The sequence below is a fragment of the Oenanthe melanoleuca genome, chromosome 19 (assembly GCF_029582105.1).
Source record: "Oenanthe melanoleuca isolate GR-GAL-2019-014 chromosome 19, OMel1.0, whole genome shotgun sequence".
Taxonomy (NCBI): domain Eukaryota; kingdom Metazoa; phylum Chordata; class Aves; order Passeriformes; family Muscicapidae; genus Oenanthe; species Oenanthe melanoleuca.
Genome location: NC_079352.1, coordinates 5,006,556 through 5,027,089, shown reverse-complemented (window position 1 = coordinate 5,027,089; position 20,534 = coordinate 5,006,556). Strand labels below are relative to the sequence as shown.

Genomic DNA, 20,534 nt, shown 5'->3' with positions numbered 1-20,534 from the left:
CAATGACCCTGACTCCATCCTTCCCTCCCTGCCCACCCATCCTGTGACACAGCACAGGGATGGTCCCTCTGCTTGCCCCAGGTTCTGCAATGCTCAAAAATCACCTTTCTGCCTGTGTTCAGAAGAATTTTCCCCTTGTTCTGAACTCACTCCCTTGCTGTCCATCTGTCCTGCTGAAGTGCTCCCTGTCGCACAGTGCTGAGAAAAAAGGAATAAAGAGTGGTTAAAAAAAAGATGGAAATCAGCACACAACACTGTGTAACTGAGCACGGAAAGAGGAGTTTGAAACAGCAGCGGGTATTTTTATATATCCCAAAAGCAGCTCTGGGGTGCTTGTGTGGGCCCGGGGCCGGGCCTTGCAGCCCGTGAGGGGCCTGGGGAGGGAAGGGAGAAGGAAGGGAGGCTGCAGGGCGGGAATTCGCTCCGCTGGGAGGGGTAGGTAACAACTGAGGAGAGGGGCTGTGGATGTGTTCATAGCTCAGCACGGCCGTGTGCCGGCCCCGCTGGGCCTGACAGCGCCCGGGGCTCCCTCGGTCCCACCGGCCCTCACACCGCCCGGGGCTCCCTCACAGTGTCCGGGGCTCCCACGGTCCCACCGGCCCTCACACCGCCCAGGGCTCCCTCACAGTGTCCGGGGCTCCCTCGGTCCCACCGGCCCTCACACCGCCCGGGGCTCCCTCACACCGCCCGGGGCTCCCTCAGCGCCCGGTTCCCCCTCAGTCCCACCGACCCCTCACACCTCCCGGTTCCCCTCGGTCCCACCGGCCCCCGTACCGCCCGGCGCTGCCGCCGCCGCTCCGCCCAGCCCCGCCGGGCCCCGCTTCCTTCCGGGCTCGGTCCCGCCCCGGAGGTGCCGCCCGCCCTTCCGCCGGAGCCGAGGGAGGGACGGAGGGAGGGCGCGGGCAGCGCCGGGGCCGTGAGGGGCTGCGAGGGGCCGCGGCGGCAGCAGCAGCAGCGGGCGGGCCGGCCCCGCCGCCGGGACACCGGTGAGAGCTGGGGCTGAGGGGCCGGGGACAGCGGGGACGGCCGGGTCCCCCCGGTTATAGCTCATCCTGAGGGTCGGGGGTCGGTGTCCGCCCCCTGAGGGGCTTCAGACCGGCCCCGCTGCCGCCGTGGGCCTGGGCGAGGGGTCCCTGAGCGGGATAAACACCGGGATAAACACCGGGAACTTGGCAAGCCGCCTTCCTCCTCCGTGTGCGGCTCCCACAACCAATTTTTATTCCATGTATATGCGTGTTTCCATCCGATGGGTCTGTGCCGGTGGCACTGACAGCTTTGCCACTATGTCCCCTCAGCCTGTTTTCCTCATGAGTTCCCTGTGGGTCAAGGAGTTTTTGGCTTTTTTTTTGTAAGTATCGCCGCTGCCCGGCTGAGGATTCAAGTCCTTTAAGCTCAAGCCGGGGGAAGTTTGGAGAATTTTTAAGATATTAGCGGTGTGTTTGGAATGCTTTTGTGAGTGTTCACCCTCCTCCATGTGCAGCTCCTAAAGCTAATCTTTATTATCTATATATTTTAGTTAATTCCGTGGGGTTAATAGAGTGCAGGTGTCACTGACAGCTTTACCAATCATCCCCAACCTGTTTTCCTGATGAGTTCCTTGCTGATCAATGAGTTTTTGGCTTTTTTTCCTGTAAGTGTTATCCCTGCCCGGCTTCTCAGTGCACAGCTGAGGATCAAAGTCCTTTAAAGTGAAGTTCAGAGCGTGTTTAAGATGCTGAGCAGTGCGTTTTGGATGCTTTTGTGGGTGTTCTTCGCTGCTTGTAGCGCTGGGGAGTTCGGGCTGTTCCCTTGCAGCAGGGAGTGGCTCACAGAGGGTGTGAGATGCTGAGAGATGAATGATGTGCTCGAATTACCAAAGAAATTCTCTGAGGGGGTGGCTCGGTGCTGGCTGAAATCCTGCTGCTCTGTGGCAAGGGGTGGGTTCACTGAGAAGGTTTTACAGGCAAAATTAAAAGGATTTTTTGTTTGTCTTTTTTTTTTTTTTTTTTTTCCCCTGGGAATTAGCAGCACTAAACGGTTTGGGGAAAAAAAGTGGCATTGTGGAGGTTGTGATTTAAATCCACGTGATGTAAATGACCTGCCATACTTTTGTTATTTGGGCTTATTCAAAACTACTTTTGAAGGGTGAAATTCTTCACACCAGGACTTTGGGAACTGAACTGACCTGACCTGATTTTGGTTTTCCAGTTACCCAACACTTTTTTTGGGACCAATGACCAGACCAGTGTAGAAGGATGAGGTGTTTTCCAGGAACAGTGCCTTGCTCAGGAATTGGATGTGCTGGCCTTCTGGACACGGTTACACAAGTGTTTTTTGCAGCAGGGAGGATTAGGAAGTGAATTGTAGCTCAGTGGAATGTTTTGCTGACCAAGAAGAAAACCCAAAACAACACACAATAGAACAGGAGAATAGGACAGAAAACCAACTATAACTATTCCTAAGACTGTTTACACAACAAACTGATTGTAAGCTTGAAGATAGTCCATGATTCTGGTATTTAATTTTATTTTGTGGTGTTATTTAAGGCTGTTCTAGCTTTCTCAGCTCCTTCTTTCCTTGTTGTGTAATCCCCAATTATGCTTGAGACTTTTTTTTTTTTCCCTGATGATTAACTACTTGTGATCTAAAACTAGACCTAGAAGTCTTGCTTGTGAAGTCCTGTTAAAATGCCAGTTGTAACAAGTCAGGTACAAAGTGTATAAAACGTTTTGAAGTTTTTCTCTGAGGTTTTAGGCAACTTAATTTCCATCTGTGTCCAGGTGAATGTGGTTGGCAGGAAATAGTGTGTAGGAGCCTGTTGCTGCTGATTCTGAGGAGATTTTTAGCAGTTTAAGCTGCTCTTTTCTTTATTCTGACCTGAATTCCCAATCAGGCAGCACAAAGAGTTTTCAGAAGTTTCCTGTGATTTCGTTTGAAGCACTGCTGCGGGTCACATGGAGATGGTGAGACACAGCCTGGCCATTTCAAATGGCAAACCAAGCCTGTACCCCCGGGCCTGGGCTGACATTTGAAGGGAAAAACAACTCCAGGCTGAGGGAATGGAGAGCTGGAGCCTTGTGGCCATCAGGAGTTTGGAGGTTTGAAGCAGTGGCTGCAATTTCCCCTCTGAACACCAGGACCCAGCTCTGCGGTTTGTTTGAGGTGCTTGCAGTGACTGTTTCTTTCCTTGGGACTATTTTTGAGCAGCCTGCACTGTTTATCCTGAAGTGAAATCCTGTCATTGTGAGGAAGATGCACATGAAAAGTGTGAGCGCTGCAGAGATAACAGCCGGGTTTCTTGCCCAATTCACCACTTGTCTAATGGCTTTTGTGTTTTCTGTTCTGGAGCCTGAGCTCATCTTGCCCCACCCTTTCCTGGGGAGGAAATTAGCTCATGGTTAATTACACGGCTGAGTATTTGGGGTTGCACCTGAATCACGACTCTTCCAACACGTAGGCTGCTGCTCCTCAGAGTTTGGGGAGTTTGCATCACTGGTTCTTTGGAATAAATACATTTTAAGGGCACTTTTCCTTTGGGAAAATACAAAATAAACCTTGACTCCATCCTTCCACAGCTCAGTTTTGGTGCATTTTCTAACCTACCTTATAAATCTGTTTTTAGTGATTAAAGTTGTTGGCTGCTGTCTTGTTCTGAGTTATGATGGAACATTCAGGTAAAATGTGAACCAACAGCAGTTCATGTAAGAATTGTGTGTTTGGAGGCTTCCCTGGTTTTCTTTTTATGTTTTTTCTGCTTTCTGGCAATGGCCACTAATGACCAGAGAGTTGCAGTGAGTTCATGGTGAACTTTGGGGCACTTAGATATTTTTGAATTGGAATTCAAGTAGTTCATTAAGTGCTGGAGTGACTTTTGAAGAGCTCAATCACATTTGCTTCAGCCCAGTGAAAGACTGCTGTAGGCTGTTGCTAATGTTTGCCAATTTTTTTTTTTTTTTTTTTTTTTTGAGAAAATTTAATTGGAGGGAGGGAAGAAAAAAAAAAACCAAACCAACAACAACAAAAAGAAATCAAAACATACCTACAAACCAAACCTGCCTGTTCCCAGCCTGTGTTTTACTTTAATTAAGTTGTTACCAATACTGAATCTCATTTATAGAACTTCAGTTATAGAATTAAAGCTCTTTTAATTTTTAGCTTGTGGAGTTACTCAAAAACTGTTCTTCCCAGCTTGTAATAATTATAAATTGATTGCAATTAACTCTCACTGAAGGTGTTTATTGATTGATTAAGCAAAACCCTTTCTGTTCAGCTTTGAATGTGAGCTTTTCCAGGCAGCTCTCAAAGGTGACCTCAGCAATCCAGGACTCATAAATAGTTTATGACCCAGCTGATCCCTCCTCACAATGTGCACTCATAATAAAGGTACAGATAATTTTGCCAGGCAGGGGGGTGGAAAAGAACCAGAAAAACAAGCTGGGGGTGTTGGAGCCCATGGTAAATCCTTGCTGCTCCTAAAGCATCTTTCACCCAGTGCTTTCCCCAAGCCAAAGCTGTGTGTGCAGCCTTTGTGCTGTGAGAATTTCTCCTGTTTCTTGCTGAAAAGAAGCTGTTACATAAGTTTGGTGTTTCATGTCTGCATTAAATCAGCACTGGGTGATGGATCCAATTTGGGTTGGAGGAGCCCCTTTTTTTCCTACCACATAAAAAGTGAGGATGCATCTGCTCTTTGCTGTGACTTATAGCTGATTTAATAGGTTTAATATTAATTTTTCTGGTTATTTCTGTGTGAAAATTTAAATTTAGTATTTTGCTGTTACTGTGCTGCAAAAGGTTCAAAGTCCTGGAGGAATGATTGCTGCTCCTTGAGTTCCCTTTGTGAAATTCTGGCAGAAATATTGGGATTTATGGGCTTGGAAACAAATTGGTGTTTCCTGTGTCTGAACTCTCTCTGTGTTCGTTCAAAGTGTATGACAGGGAAAGGAAAGTTTGTTTTACTGGTTTGGGTTCCTGCAGTGTTTGCACATGTTCTCAGTTTCAGCTTTACAGAGGGCAGGCAGCTGCTTTGTCCTTCCTGAAAAATATCCTGTGAGTCCCCATGTTCTGAAGGGAGAGCTGTGATTTATTGGGGGGTTCTTGGATGAAAAACTCAACAGGAAAAAATTGAGGGGTGTGAGCAAGGATGAGAAGTCTGAGTTGGTGCTGCCCTTCTTAAAAGGTGTTTGCTCTAAAAGAGTGAATAAAAAGAAAAAAAAAATTCTGCAAGCGTGGGTACAGCAAGAAAAATAAGTTGATAGGAAGATGCATTTGAGAGCTTCAGAGTAAATTGCATTAAAGCCAATAGAAAGCTGATTTTGAATTAAACCACAGTGATTTGGTGTTTTTTTCCATCATAACAAAACCACTGTGAGATGCTCTAGAAAAGCTGGGGCAGGTCTGATCTGTCATTAGAGACCTTTGATGTGCAGCCCTGCAGATAGATCTGATTTAATATGAATCATAGCCTTTGTTTCCTTTTAATTTCAGTAGAATTTGGGAAAATAAAGCTGGACATGGAGGCTCAAACTGGGAATTCTTGTGGCAGTAAGACAGGGAGCATTTTGCAAAGCACAACCTTTCCAGGCTGTGATTATCCCAAATAAATCCCTCAGGAGCCACCCATGGGCTGTGAGGTGCTCTTTAAAAATCATAGAAAAGAGGAAAATTTAGGAAATCATAGCTGGCTGATTTCTATTTTCCCATTTCAGTGGGGAGCAGGAGACCAGAAGTTTTATTTGCAAATAAGTATTAATAAGTAAAGGCATTTTATAAATCAATAACTAAGTCTTAGAACCCATTCTTTTTTCTAAACTCTTCAAAGGAGTTCTGCTAATTAGTTTAAGTTTGTTGCCTTCCTTGTGTTTTTCTGATTTCTCAGTGGGTAGGTGGTGTAAAGGTGTTTGGAGTTGCCTGCTCTCCAGCTCCAGAAAAACAACAGTTCTGTTTTTTTCCTTTGAATTGTGTTAGAACTGAGCTTTGAACAGGCCATTATTCAGGGCAGGAGTGAAAATAAGAGATCTGACCATACAAAATGTGTGGTGTGGCTGTGCAAACACTGAGGAGGGGATTGTTGGATAAGGAATAATCACCTTTAGCTGGAGTACAAGGGAGAGAAGGGAACAGAGAAAGGAGGAAAAACCATTTTGGATACTCAACAGTTCCAACAAAACATTTTGATTATGTAAGATTATAATGTAAGCAGTGATTTACTTACTAAAAATTAATTTGAGAGGGTTTTTTTTTACATTCATTTTATCAACACCCAGGTTGTTTTTTTCATTAAAATATTAATGCTGACCTGCAGAAATCAGATGGGAATTTTTTTTTTTTTTGTTGTGCAAGTCCCAGCTCAGTGTGCAGCATGTGACTCCTTGCTGAGGGTCAGGGTGACTCCTGTGTCCCCACACCTGGGCTGGTGGCACTGGAACACTCCCAGGGAGGGGAGGGAGGGCTCCTGACTTTGCAGCTCTGTGGGCACAAAGATGATTTTTGTGCCTCTCTGGAGGGCTGAAAGTGCCCAAGTGGCAGAGAAACCACACTGTGGTTTCAGGTGTTGGGCTGGGAGAAAAGCAGAGGCAGGTATTTCATTCTGCTCTTTAATTTTCAAATTAGACTCTGGAATATGGTGCTTTTGAGTAAGAGCAGACACCTGAATTCTTGGAGTTATTGCAGTTCCAGAGTTGTAACTCTGTTCTGGTGGGTGGCAGAGGTCCCTGTGAAATTTCTGGCAATTTGTGACATGAGAATGTTTTTATTTATTGTGTCTCTGTGGTTCACAGTGAAAACATTGACTGATCAGCTTCACATTAATGGCAATGAAACATTTCATGCATATTTAGAACATTTATTTCTAATTCAGGCATCTGCAGTAGAGGTCTCTGACCAAAATGCTGCTGCAGCTTCTGCTTTTGGGAAGTGGTCTTGAAACTGAATCAGTGAAGAGTTTCAGGCTTTTGCTTCCCCTTTTTTTTCAGAATTGTTGCTCAAGGACATGAGTGATGCTCTGGGGATGGCCTGAGTGTGCAAATCCTGCCAAAATGCAATTCCTGCCCAGGCTGTGCAGCTGACACACACTGAAAGTTTAATTTCTGAGCCTGGAGGTGTTGGCAGCCAGAGCTCCCACACAGACCTTCCTTGAGAAGTCAGGAAATGAAACCAAAAATTTTTTCTGAAAGCAACATATTTATCTTTCTCAGTTATTTCTGTATATGGGAATGAAGTAAAGCTCTTAAATATTTAAAATATCTTTTTTTGTTGGTTTTTTTTTGCTCTGCAGCACAGTATTGTCTGTCAGACTTTTCAGTGGGAAAGAAAAAAAAGTATTCAGCTGCTCTCCCATCTATAAAAATGAGAACACATAGATATAAATTATGTCATTAAGAAATTGATTTCCTTAATATGCATGTCTCTACAATGAAACTATTTTTAGCTTATTTTTAGAAACTCATTATTTCTTTCAAAAATAGAAAAGTGGAAGAAATCTTAATACTTACGTAGATAAGATGGAATATTGAATTTGTTCCCCCCTCAGAGAAAGTTGTGTGTTTCCTGTTACTTTGCTTAAAATAACTGGATTAGATTAATGGGAAATGTTAAACATTATCAGTCTTTTAAAATGGATAAATGAGCTTGGAATAGAAGAGCTGGAACTTCCTGTAGCAGAAAACTCTCAGTGACATTTGTGCATATTCCATCTTTTGCTGGATGATCCATAGCAGAGTTTGGGGTGGAATTTCAGGGAAAAGAAGATAACTCTGGCTCAGTTAGTGCTGTTCTTCAGTTTGAGAAAATCCCTTTTGCTCTCACTTTCCATAACCTCTGGAATGGCAGGAAGGAAAAGGGGCTGGATTGACTGGGCAGAACCTTGCTGTGCTGTCTCTGCTGTGTTTGTTAATATTACAATCCAAATGTCAATATTTGAATATGCACACCTTAACCTTGCTGGTGCACGTGATCCTGTGCTGCTGTTCTGAAGTGGCTCCAGCATTTCCCAAGGGAAGCAGGGAGCTGGGATGTGGGATGGTTCCTGCCAGGGAAGGAAGGGAGGCTCCAAGACAGCCTTGGCAGTGCTGGTGTGGGCAGGAGAATCTTTTTGTTGCAGGCACTAAATATAAACCCCAGAGCTGTGCTGTGTGCAGGCAGTTTAACTCTGGCAGAACCTGCAGGAAATGGGGATGTGCCCAGCTGGGATTCCTCAGTGGGTTCTGAAGAGACTTTTGGAGGCCAGAGATCCCTGAAGCCTCACCAGAGTGGTTCTGTGTTCTGTCTCAGAGCACAGGATATTCTTTGTGCTCCCTCAGTTGGTTTTTGGAACTTCAGTTCTTGTTTTCCCCCCATTGCTTTGTGCCTCTGACTGCCAGAACAAGGTGAGAGCAGAGCCTTGGGCCTTTGTCCCCTGGTGTGGGACTGTCACTGGTTCTCTGGGACACTCCCTGGAGCTGTGTGAGAGTCACAGCCCTGCAGAGATGTGCCTTGAGCCTTTGTCCCCTGATTGTGGGACTGTCACTGCAAAGATGTGCCTCGAGCCTTTGTTCCCTGGTATGGGACTGTCACTGCTGCCCTGGACACTCCCTGGAGCTGTGTGAGTGTCACAGCCTGCAGAGATGTGCCTTGGCAATGTGTCCCCTGGTGTGGGACTGTCACTGCTGCCCTGGACACTCCCTGGAGCTGTGTGAGTGTCACAGCCTGCAGAGATGTGCCTTGGCAATGTGTCCCCTGGTGTGGGACTGTCGCTGCTGCCCTGGGACTCTTTTTGGAGCTGTGAGAGTCACAGCCCTGCAGAGATGTGCTCCTGCTGCCCCTGCCTTTGGGGCTCCTGGTTATGTAACTGTGCCCTTCCTCCCGTGGCATTCATTTGGTTGCTATGGAGCTGTTAAATAATTCAAGCAGGTGACTCCTTTCCAAAGGCAAACCCTCAGCAATGATTCCTAGCAGGCTGCTGCCACCTTGGTGTATTTAACCCTTCTCCTCTTCCACCAGGAGGAAAATGAACCTGAAGTCGGAGCGCAGGGGGATCCACGTGGATCAGTCGGAGCTGCTGTGCAAGAAGGGCTGTGGTTACTATGGCAATCCTGCCTGGCAGGGCTTCTGCTCCAAGTGCTGGAGGGAGGAGTACCACAAGGCCAGGCAGAAGCAGATTCAGGAGGATTGGGAGCTGGCAGAGCGGTAAAGAACCTTCTTTCTTCCTTCAGGGTGACTCCTCAAATTCTGTTCCTGCCTCCTGGTTCCTGTCAGCTGTTTGCTCTGGCTCAGGTTCATCACAAATTCCCCCATTTGACCTTCCCAGCAGGAATTCAAACCTTCCTTTTGATGCAAAGATGGATATTTATGGCATTCTAGTGTAAGAGGTTTGAAAAGAAAATGTGGGAAGGAACAAATGTAAACAGAGCCCAACCTCCCAGTGAATACTTTGACCTAATTTGCAGATGCAAATCTGTGTTTCTGTCTAACAGTTAGAAGGGTTAAATGGAAAATTTTGATTAAAATACCCTCTGGAGATGGCAATTATTTTCTTGGGTATAGGCAGCACCATGGTTTTACATTCCAGCTGCAGATTAAAAACTAGTTTTAGTCTTGTCTGTGGTCATTGTTTTAAACTGCATACTTTTAAACTTGGGCTTAAGCCCAAGAACATCAAAGCTTTTGCTTTCCTAATTTAGGTAATTATCTAATCACTTATTTTCTGCAATCCAATCTAGTTTTCCTTGTGTGATAAATGCTTGACCCTGAAAATGGAAGATGTGTTTTCAGAGGTAGCAGCACAGAGGTCATGTCATTGTTTTCCTCTGCCAGAAATATCTTAAACAGTTAATAAAATCTTTATTATTAGGGCAGATAGTTATGCTGCCAGTCTTGGATCATCTCTAAAACAAAGTGGGGTATTTAAGGAATTCCTTAATGAGTAGCTGGGAGATGCTAAAGGCACAGATAAGCTGTGATTGTTGCAGTGAACAGACAGGCTTTTCTGCATTGATAAAATACAATTCCTGCCTTGAGAGATTGCAGATCCCAGACTATTTATGGTCCATCCTGAGCTGGGGGGATGTTTAAAGACAATTACTCACCCTCCCAGCATCTTGGAGGGTGATAAAATGTGACCTGTTTGAATCTTCCTGCATAGGAGGAAAAAAGGTTTCAGGATTGGTGAGTTTGCCCTCCTGTACTTTAGATGAAAAACTTGTTCTTTCAAACTTTGCCTGATCCATTCAAGAAGATATTTATTACCTAAGCAGATTATGACAACAATGATCTATTCCTGAGATTGGGACAGGCTATTTTGCTTTTGTGAGATGGGAAAGTACAGCCTGAGGTAAGGTTGGGAACTCAGTATGAGGCAGGGGGAAGGAAGTGAATCTCCCCTGTGCCTTTAGAGAATTCAGTGTGGCATGAGGAGAAGGTGACTTTTACCACTGCAGCATGGAAAAGGTGGGTGTCCTGTAGGGAAGGCAGATAGGCAGAGGGAAGAATTAACATGTCACATGAGTAATTAATGATTGCACAGGAAATCAAACCTGTATTTTTCTAATTCCAGTGATTGTACAGGAAATCAGCCCTTAAATCAAACCTGTATCTTTGTAATTCCAGGATTGTACAGGAAATCAGCCCTTAAATCAAACCTGTATCTTTGTAATTCCAGGCTCCAGCGTGAGGAGGAAGAAGCCTATGCCAGCAGCCAGAGCACCCAAGGAGCACAGTCCCTGACCTTTTCAAAGTTTGAGGAGAAGAAAACCAATGAGAAAACAAGAAAGGTCACTACTGTGAAGAAGTTTTTCACTGCTTCCTCCAGAACAGGAGCTAAGAAGGGTAACCCTGCTTTTCATGCTTCTTAAAATTAGAAAAATTCTGGCAGATGTGTTGTTCTAAAAGGCAGATTAATGCTCTGGGCTTTGACTTTCAAAAGTTGGAGTAGTGATGCTTCTGGAGAGTGATTGTGACTGAAAACACAGAAAAATGTGAGTGATGCCAAACAATCTGTGAAATGGAGCAGTGCTACTAAACCTGTGTTTATGTGATTACACAGCAGTTCTTCCACTGAACAGCATAAATGTGTTCCTGGTGGTGGCACTGCACTGCTGAGGGGCAGTTCCTTGTTCCTCTGGCACTTATTCCTGTGAAATTCCTGAGTCAGCCCTGATGTCACAGCAGGATTTAGGGCTGGAAGGGGAATTCCTCCTGGAGAGAGCAGCAGAGAAGGTGCTGGCTGTCAGTCTCAGAAACCCTGAGAGGAAATATCAGCTGGTGCTGCCAGAGTGCCTCACTTTGACAGGAAAAATGGGATGTGTGAGCAGGGAGCCTTGAGCTGCACAGAAATGTGAGGCTGCAGTGTTTGTGTGGGCTGGGAATATCAAGCTGGTGGCTGGCTGGGTTGGGTGTTTGTTCTACAGAATGTGTTACAAGCAGGAATGATGAATGGCACTGCTGGCTTTGCATAGCAATTGCTCTCACAGGCCAGAACTGGGAATTGCTGGGCTGTGAAGGAGGAATTCCAGAAGGAAAAGCAGCATTAATCTGTCTTAACCTTAGAGAAGATGCATTTCCTTAATTTGAAATTCAGCATTTTCTGATTAGAGTTGTCCTGGTGCATGGCAGCAGCTGGCTACATGAGGCATTCATTCACCTGTGTTAAACTTTTTTTTTTTAATGTTCATTATTCTCACTTCCCATCTTTTCTTTTCTTATCCCTTCACCACCCATCCTGCCATGCTCCTGCTCTTGGTGCCCTGCTTGCTTTGGCCTTTTTATTTCAGCAGCTCAAGAGAAAACCCCTAAGCAAGGACAGCTTGGGAGGGAGAGAAATGCTGATAACATTCTCAGGGATTTGAAGGAGATTTTTACTCCCTCCTGGGAACTGGCTTCCCCTTCTGAAGGTAATGCAGCACAGCCTGGACAAGCTGTCTGCCTGGTTTTGGTAAGCTTGGCTCTTAGTTGGGCTTTGCTAAACACAAACTAGGGTTGTGCCAGTTGTAACTTGTGCTCTTCAACATGAAGATGGCAAAAAAAGCAAGTCCAGCATCCTGAGGTGATGTTGAATCTCTAAACCAATCCTTTGCTTTTTAGTAGGGAGTCATAGGAGTAAAGTTGAAGCTTTTTTGAACTTCCACCTTAGGATTAGGATCAAAAAAATAAGGATTTTCTAAGAATTAGCTGGATCTTGTGCTGCTTTGTATTTTTAATTTAAAAAAAAAGAAAAAGAATTCCAGGTTGCTGTTACAAATCTGATTATTGAGTTGAAACTACTGAAGTTGGCTCTCCAAGAACTTTGGCATTCTCAAAGCATCTCCAGATGTTTATTATACAAAACAAGAAGAAGAGACACTGGTTTCATTTAAACCAAAAGGACACCAAACCCCTTGAAGCAAACAGCTTTGACAGCCCATCCTCCATGATTTGTTTGCAATCCTGACCTGCTCTGGCTGAAGAGATGTGCAGATGTTTGTTAAATGACAGAAGGTGCAGAAGGGCTGTGTGTAACAGCTGGTGACAATCCCTGTGTCACATCCATGCTTGGACTGGGCTCCTTGGCCATGGCACAACCATAGTGAATCCCTGGAGTGCTCCTGTTCTGCTGTGACAAGTGGCTTTCCTGTAGAAAGATTTCAATATTCATTCATTCTTTGTGAAGTTGATCCTTCCTTAACTCTTCCCATGCTCACTCCTGGCATTTTGCCATTTTCCTCTGCTGGGCTGCCTTGAACTTGTTGGAATTTCTTGGCTGCAATCAGCTTCTTTTTAGTTAGACTGAATTCTCTGAGAGCACAGGGCAAACTTGAGGATATTTATTGCTGGAAGTTCATTTGCTCCTGCAGCCTTTGGTAATCAGTGCAGATTAATTTTCCTTAAACCAGGGTTTCAGCTCAGAGATTAATGAGTTGCAACTACAAGTAGTTCATGGTGTAACTCATTAAAAGACAGTTCATTCTAATAAACATTCATTTTTTAATACTTAATATTAATCTGCCTCAGTTGACTACATCTCTTTAGTAACTGAACAACAATCTAGTTTGAATTTGTGACTGAAAAAATATTCTCAGTCTTTCAAGTCAAACAGTAAAATGAGGCTCATTATTTTTATAAAAGAGTGAACTCATTGTTGGAATAAGTAAATAAACCTTCAGCTATACTGTGAAATGAGATCATTAATTAATCACAGAAGAAATATCTGATAACTCTGCCCTTTTCTCTGTTAATTATTTCCAAGTAAGCTTCCTGCTCCTCTAATGTTAAATGTGACAAATTTAATTAATGGCCTCCCTTCAGCTGGAATCCTGTGTGGGATTTGGGATTCATGCAGAGAATCTTAGGTGTAAAAGCAATGGAAGGAAATCCCCTCTGGAAAAGTGTCCCTGAGTAACTAGAAAGGAGTTGTTGCACTCTCTATCTCAATTGCTGCAGTTGGAATTTAAATATTTGCAAAACCTTTTGTGTTCTGGGCACTGAAATTCCAGAGGTGCTCTGATGGTGCCTGACCCAGTTTTTCCTGTGCTGCAGTGTGGAGCTTTGGTCAGAGGAGCAGAGTTTGGTACTCACTGAGTGACACAACTTTGGGTTTTCTGTAGTGCTTGATCCCTTCAAAAACAAATAACAAGCAAAAAAAACCCACTAAGCTCCCTCAAATCCCATTTCTTTCTTTCTCCTTTGGAGCTCTGCATGCTTGTTGAAAGCAGGATTTCTGTGCATGTGAAGTGTTTTCAGGTTGAAAGCTGTGTTTGTCTCATGCTGACCACAAATATTTTCATGTTTTCTGTCTCTCTGCTGCTTGCCTCTCACCACGTTCATTTCCACCACCTCTATTCAATCCCTCCATTCCCAACAGCGTTGGCTGGCAAGCTGAAAGGTGGGTGAAGGTATTGGAGCAGCACAATGAACTTGGAATTTGGAAAATCAGATGTTTTTGTGGGAAAAACCTCCATGGATGCAGCTCTGTCACCTTGCAGTGTGTTCCTTGAGCAGAACTGCCCTGAGCTGCTTGGGAGCCACTTGTGGGGATCAGGGAGAGTGGGAAAACCACCCCATTGTCTTTAGGAATCTGCAGAATCCCAGCTGGAAACCTTAAATGGAGATGTCTGACCTTGAAGTGAGTGTAAAACCCAAAAGCAACCCTATGTTGCAGTTACTTCTCTTATAAAAAGGCCATTAGTGTGAAAGGGGGTGTGGCTCTAAATGTTCCACTGCAGTGGGATATTCACTTTTCCTGGACTTTTGTTTAAGGATTATTGCTGTGTTGAATAATATCCAGCATTTCCCTGGCAAAGCTTGAGAAATAAATGACCAATTGTCTGCACAGCTGAAAAAAAAAAAAACCAAACAGCTATTCAAAATGCTAAAATCTTTATGAAATGATCCATCAGTGTAAAAAAAGTGATCTGAATTTTGCCAGCAGAGATCCAAGAGGCCAAAGCTCCCAGCCCTGCCATCCACAGGCAGGCCAGCATTGAGACAGACAGAGTGTCCAAGGAGTTCATAGAATTCATCAGGACTTACCAGAAGCCTGGCCAGGATATCTACAAGCAATGCAAACTCTTTTTGGACACCATGAGTCATAAAAGGGTGAGCTGTGATTTCCTCTTGTCTCAGTTAAATTGGGGAATTGGGGAGAGAGGGAGGAAATGCTGCTCTTCTTTCAGCAGTTTGGATTTTCTGGAGTGTGGCAGGAGCCTTCAGATGATTGGATTAATCAAATTAAGATCTGGGTGCCTTTTTTTAATAGTGTGGGACCAAAGGATCCTACTAAGCCCAGAGCATCCCAGACAAATCAGTCCTGAGTAAATCCCACAGAAATGAGTCTGTTCAGCAATATTCTACATTTATAGGATTTGTGGAAATTATATAAGATATCACCTGGTGAGTTTTTAGATATCACAGAGTGGTTTGGGTTGGAAAGGAATTAAAGATGATCTGGTTCCATGGGCACAGTCCCAGATTGCTCCAAACCCCACCCAGCCTGGCCTTGGACACTTCCACTTAAGCCTAAAAACTTCTAAAGATAATTCAGCACCCTCTCCTTTTTTTGAGGAAGGGGAATTTGTCTGTGCTGGGGTTTTTTTTAATATGAAATAAGTGTTACTTCTTCCATATTCCATTTAAAAAAAAATCAATGTTCTTAAAATATTAATGAGTCTGTGGTGCCACCTATGGTTGGAATGAGTCAGAATTCAGCACAACTTTTTTCCCCCCCCTTCTTCTCCCTTTCCTATTTAGTTCCACAAATTATCTTCTCACAAGTTCTTGTGGAATATTACATTCCCTCTGCTTTGAAATCTTCTTGAACTTTGATTTCTCTTTTATATCTGTTCATTCTGAGAACAATGTGGGTTTATTTTTGGCTTCAGGCACTGGAGGTGTTCTCATTTCCTACTTCAGCCTTCTCAAAACAGGGGATTTTTTTACTACACATAAACCAGGCCTAAAATCCAGTCTCAGCAAGAGACTTGTGTTCAGGAAAGTGTTCAGTTTTTTGCCTTAGAGAATTCAGAAATCAAATTCTCCCCACACTTTTTAAAATGTATGGTTTCATTTAATGATGCAAATTGCCTTAATTAATTACATTTTAAACCTTCAAACTCTTTATGTTCTTCAGGAGCTCAGTTAACAAAAGCCAGTGTTGTTTCACAAATACCATTGTGAATATATTTCACATTAACATCAGAAATGTCTGCTGTAGAGATACCCTTCAAATAATTGATGTTCCTGGGGGTTTTCTAGACTATAAATTGTCTTTTAAAACTTAGAGGTTAAATAGGGACAAACATTTTGCTTAGCCTGAGTTATTTTGTCAATTCTCCTCAGGGGAAAAAACCATTGCACCTGTGCTAATATCCATTTATTCAGTAAATAAATACAAATTTTTCACACATTAAAGAGCCAGTGTTGGCTTCTCCTATTTTTAAATAAAATTGAGCCACCATAAACACCTCTGATGACACCTCTGCATTCTCAGACTGTTACAGCAGCTGGACACTTGCCTTAAACCAAAACAACCCATGAGGTGTTGCTGCCAGCTCTTCACACTTAATCCTTGTTCTCCTGCAGGATTTAAGCATTGAGGAACAATCTGAGTGTGCCCAGGACTTCTACCAAAATGTAGCAGACAGGCTGCAGACTCGTTGGAAAGGTACCAAGTTCTTTTTTTTCATCTTCCTGTTCCAAAGGCAGGGATGTAAAACTAAAACCTCCTGAATGTGCAGTTAAAGCAAAGCATTCCCAGCTCTCAGAAATGCTGGGAGCAGGGTCTGGTACCACAGTTAGAATTGTTCCCTCCAGGAAGTTTTGCTGTCTAAATATTTGTTTTTACAGCTTTCTTTTAAACTCTCAGTGGAGTTCTACCCATTTTATTTTATTTTTACTTCCCATTATATCCATTTATGAACTCAGGTTGGCTTGAATGAGTAATATTAATTTGATGATATTGGGATTAAACCTTCCAAAGAGCCCTGGAATGTTTCATTTGTGGGATTTTCTCTTTCAGTGCCCCCTGAAAAAGTGGAGAAGGCAATGGATGAGGTTGAGAAATACATCATGACTCGACAGTATAAATATGTTTTTTGCCCTGAGACAACTGATGATGAGAAGAAAGACCTTGCTGTCCAAAAAAGGATCAGGTAAGGCTTGAAAGGAAAAAAAATAATTGAGTAATCCCTAATTCTCTAAATGAGCTCTGAAGCAACCATGTTGAAAACCTTGTGCTGTGCACAGAAAATGGCTTGTTAAGGGTTCAGACCTTTTTCTTTAAAATACAGAAAGAGTCAATAGGTGGGAAAATGGCAACCACTACACTGGGAAAATTTGCTTTTGTTAAATTACAGCCAAAAATAAAAAAAAAAAAAAAAAAGGAAATATTTTCTCTGAAAATAAATTACTTCAGTGGAATAAACTGGTTTATGGCTGAAATAATGCCTCATTCCCACAAAGCATTCCTTGTGCCTGGGTTCAGGAAGCAGCTGCTTTCAAACACCTGGATGTCAGTGGCACTGAAGAGTTAACCCTTTGTTTCCTGTCCCAGGGCTTTGCACTGGGTGACTCCCCAGATGCTGTGTGTTCCTGTCAGTGAGGAAATCCCAGAAGTCTCTGACATGGTTGTAAAGGCAATTACAGGTTTGTGAGTGGTGAATTCTCTATTTTCAGCTTTAAATTTTCTTTCTCTTGCTTATTGAGATGAATTTTGCTGTCATCACAAGGAGGGTCCAGGCTGTTAAATATGCAGGAATCTTTGTGGGTTTGGAATTTCACCTGTGGAGCAGGGAGAATTTTCTCCACTGAAGTGTTCAGGTTTAGCTGATCTACATAAAACACTTCCCTACAGACAGAAATTATTTAATATCAATATTACCCAGCAAATCCTGCTTATTCAGTGCCTGATTAACACAATTTGGATTTTTTTTCTGGTTTTCCCCTCCCAGATATCATTGAGATGGACTCCAAGCGTGTCCCTCGAGATAAACTGGCCTGCATCACCAAATGCAGCAAGCACATCTTCAATGCCATCAAAATCACCAAAAATGAGCCAGCCTCTGCTGATGATTTCCTGCCCACCCTGATTTACATCGTGCTGAAGGGGAACCCCCCACGCCTGCAGTCCAACATCCAGTACATCACTCGTTTCTGCAACCCCAGCAGGCTGATGACTGGGGAGGATGGATATTATTTCACCAACCTGGTGAGTGCAGGAGGAGAGCTGGCCTTGGACACCAAGGTTTGGCTTTTATCTGGAGGTAGGAACTGCCAGCAAAGGGAAAGAGAAATTAAAATTAATCTTTAAACAGTGGTTGAGGTTACTTAGAGCACTGCCAGTTTTATCTCCTCTCTCTTCTTCTCTGCTGGCCAAACCAGAGCTTTGCTTTCTTATTTTATAACTTTAAACCCTTTATTTATTGATGCTAAAACTTGGATGTATTTTTATCCTTCAAGATCAGGACTTTCTGTTCCTCAAACCCTGAGTTTGGGCTGTGCAGATGTTCCAGATGCAAAGTCTCCTCTTTGAGCACAGGACAGTTTCTTGAAGGAACTGTAGAATTAGAATTAGAACAGGTTTTTTACAGCTTCTCCAAGAGGCTTTTCTTGGTGTGCTCTGCATTTTATCATAAAGAATCCTGGAGGGAAATTACAGGCTTGAATGAAACACTTGGAATGTTAAAAGTTCATTTCAGTAGGAGCAGAGCATCCACCAAGTGAGCTGGGCTTTGACATTCCTTCCTTCAGGAAATTAATTAATTGATTAATCTGCTTAGCAGATCTCTGCTGATCAGATAATTAAATATTAATTATGTCTCCTTGGCATGTTCCTGCTGTTCCCTCACCTCCCAAACACAGAGACCCTGAGGTCTGGAATGTACCTCAGCAGCTCAGTTTTTGATTTCTTCAAATTTCTGGGGAGAGGAAAGAGTTTTATGAAGTGTCTGATGAAATGAACTTCTGGAAAAGCTCATCTAGGGCATTAAAAAAATTGAAAAATCAGAGGAGGGTAAGGAATAGAAAATGGGTACAGTCCAGTCTGTGGTGACTCAGATCTTGCAGTGATGCTCTCTCTGGTTTGTTTGCAGTGCTGTGCTGTGGCCTTCATTGAAAAACTGGATGCTCAGTCTTTAAATCTGAGCCAGGAAGATTTTGATCGTTTCATGACTGGCCAGACCTCCCCAAAAAAGCAGGAATCTGACAGTTTCTCCCCTGATGTGTGCCTGGGGGTGAAGCAAATGTGCAAAAGCTTAGACCTCCTCTCTCAGTTGAATGAGAGACAGGAAAGAATTGTCAGTGAAGCCAAGAAGCTGGAGAAGGACCTGATTGATTGGACTGATGGCATCACCAAGGAGGTGGAAGATATTGTGGAGAAATATCCCTTAGAGATCAAACCAAAAAGTCAAGCCTTAGCAGCCATTGACTCTGAAAATGTGGAGAATGACAAGCTGCCCCCACCACTGCAGCCTCAGGTTTATGCAGGATAATTATCCTCAGCTAATTGGGAAGGGAAGGAAATTTAAAGCTAAAAAAAAAAAAAAAAAAGAGCTTAAATCAGTACATTTTTAAAGGTACTTTTGGGGGGGGGAGGTTTTTGCTTTGGGTTTTTTGTTTTGGTTTGGTTTTTTTTGGTTAAGTGTAATGAATTGTATTTATTTTAGTCCAGTAGATTTCTATTAGGCTTTTGTGGGTTTTTTGAACTGAATTTCAATTTTCTACACAAACTGGTGTAATTTTTAAACAACACTAGTCCATTGACATCTCTCCTGAAAGCTTCCTTCTAAGCATGCACTTAATTGTTTTTAATAATCAGTTTAACTTGAAGCCAAGTTCCAGCAGAAAAAAAAAAGGTACCAATGTTAGTCTGAACTTATTCTGTAGCTGTAAAGATGAACTATATATTGTAAAATATGTAAAATTGTAAATAGATTTCAAATCTAATGTCCCCAACTGTGCATGAGCTCGTGTGTGAGTGAAAATTACCTTGATATATTCATTTTAGCACCTTTCAGTTCCATCATGTTGCAGGAAAAAGGCAAAAACACTGTTGGAGTTTGGATAACCTGGAGGGGAAAAGTGAGGAATGACAGGGGATGTTGTTGGAGTCATTTGCAAAGTTGAAAAATCATCTTAATCAGCTTTGTTTAAAAAAAATATTTAAAAGATGCCATTTCTTCATTTAAATGCTCTGTCAGAACACCTGGTAGCCTTGAATGGTGCACAGAAGTGCTGATTTTACTGCTTTGGAAGGAAATATGGGGTCAGAAATGGAAAATATTTCAGGAATAGAAAGAAATATTTGTATTAAAAACTGCATCACGTGGAACACAAAAGGGGGTGAGGAAAGAGACCATGGAAGAGCTGCTCCAAAATTGTCTCTCCTGGTCACTTCCAGCAGTGGGATAAATTTTGGTTGCTTTTTTTGACAATCCTGAGAAATAATTAACTCCTTCTAACTCGAGGTTGCTTTTTTGAAGGAGCAGGAGCAGAAAAATGCACTTTATTTCCATGAACCAACAACCTTCTGCTCTTCAGTGACCCCTTCAGCACCTTGAACAGCGAGCTAAAATCAGCTTCGTGTCACTGAAATTCACACTGGGGTGGAAGAAGAGCTCACCCCACAAAAAGCAACCTCTCACAACAGAACTTTGCAACTTTTTCTGTCTCGTTTGAAATCTCTTCCAGCTGCACCCAGCCCTGACTCCTTCGTGCTCCTGAGATCTCACACACGAAGCTCAGCTGGAGCTGCTTTTAAGCAAAGTTTAATTCTTGCCATCGAGGAGGAAAGCACCTACCTCTTGATCCATCCCCACTTCATTAAAGCACTGCTCCTAATTAAATTTGCACTGCAATAACTCCAGACCACGACTGTGATTTGTCCCTTTTCTGGCAGTTTTTTAGCCTTTTTATGAACTATGCACCACCCTTGGTGTTCCAGAGAAGCTGCTGCAGCGCTGGGATGCTCACAACAAAAAAAAAAAAATAATCAAGTTATTCCGTGTGTCACCCCGCCCAAATCGCTTCGGTAAATAATCCTGCAGTTTATTTCGTTTATTTAGGCGTTAATTCTGATTTCCAGGTGCACAGGTGTGTTCCGAGGAGGGGTGGGG

General features: G+C 43.2%; 1 protein-coding gene across 3 annotated transcripts; it reads left to right on the top strand.

The window, feature by feature from the left end:
- The first annotated feature begins 866 nt into the window (after positions 1 to 866).
- RABGEF1 (RAB guanine nucleotide exchange factor 1) lies at positions 867 to 20,410 on the top strand. Of its 3 annotated transcripts, XM_056506411.1 has the most exons (10): positions 867 to 986; positions 8,956 to 9,141; positions 10,613 to 10,779; positions 11,724 to 11,843; positions 14,354 to 14,523; positions 16,006 to 16,087; positions 16,442 to 16,574; positions 16,976 to 17,067; positions 17,373 to 17,629; positions 18,513 to 20,410. In XM_056506411.1, the coding sequence occupies exons 2-10, from the start codon at positions 8,963 to 8,965 to the stop codon at positions 18,909 to 18,911; spliced, it is 1,599 nt and encodes a 532-aa protein (XP_056362386.1). In that variant the 5' UTR covers positions 867 to 986; positions 8,956 to 8,962; the 3' UTR covers positions 18,912 to 20,410. The 3 variants fall into 3 exon arrangements, with proteins under 3 accessions (XP_056362386.1, XP_056362384.1, XP_056362383.1); XM_056506409.1 differs by lacking the exon at positions 11,724 to 11,843 and having other exon boundaries at positions 868 to 986; positions 14,357 to 14,523; XM_056506408.1 differs by lacking the exon at positions 11,724 to 11,843 and having other exon boundaries at positions 868 to 986.
- The last annotated feature ends 124 nt before the right edge of the window (positions 20,411 to 20,534 follow it).

Excerpts from the sequence above, each read along its gene's own strand:
- RABGEF1 (XM_056506411.1), top strand. The coding sequence starts at position 8,963 with ATGAACCTGAAGTCGGAGCGCAGGGGGATCCACGTGGATCAGTCGGAG. Across the intron at positions 11,844-14,353 it reads ACTGGCTTCCCCTTCTGAAG|CAGAGATCCAAGAGGCCAAA; the intron begins GTAATGCAGCAC and ends GAATTTTGCCAG. Across the intron at positions 14,524-16,005 it reads ACACCATGAGTCATAAAAGG|GATTTAAGCATTGAGGAACA; the intron begins GTGAGCTGTGAT and ends GTTCTCCTGCAG.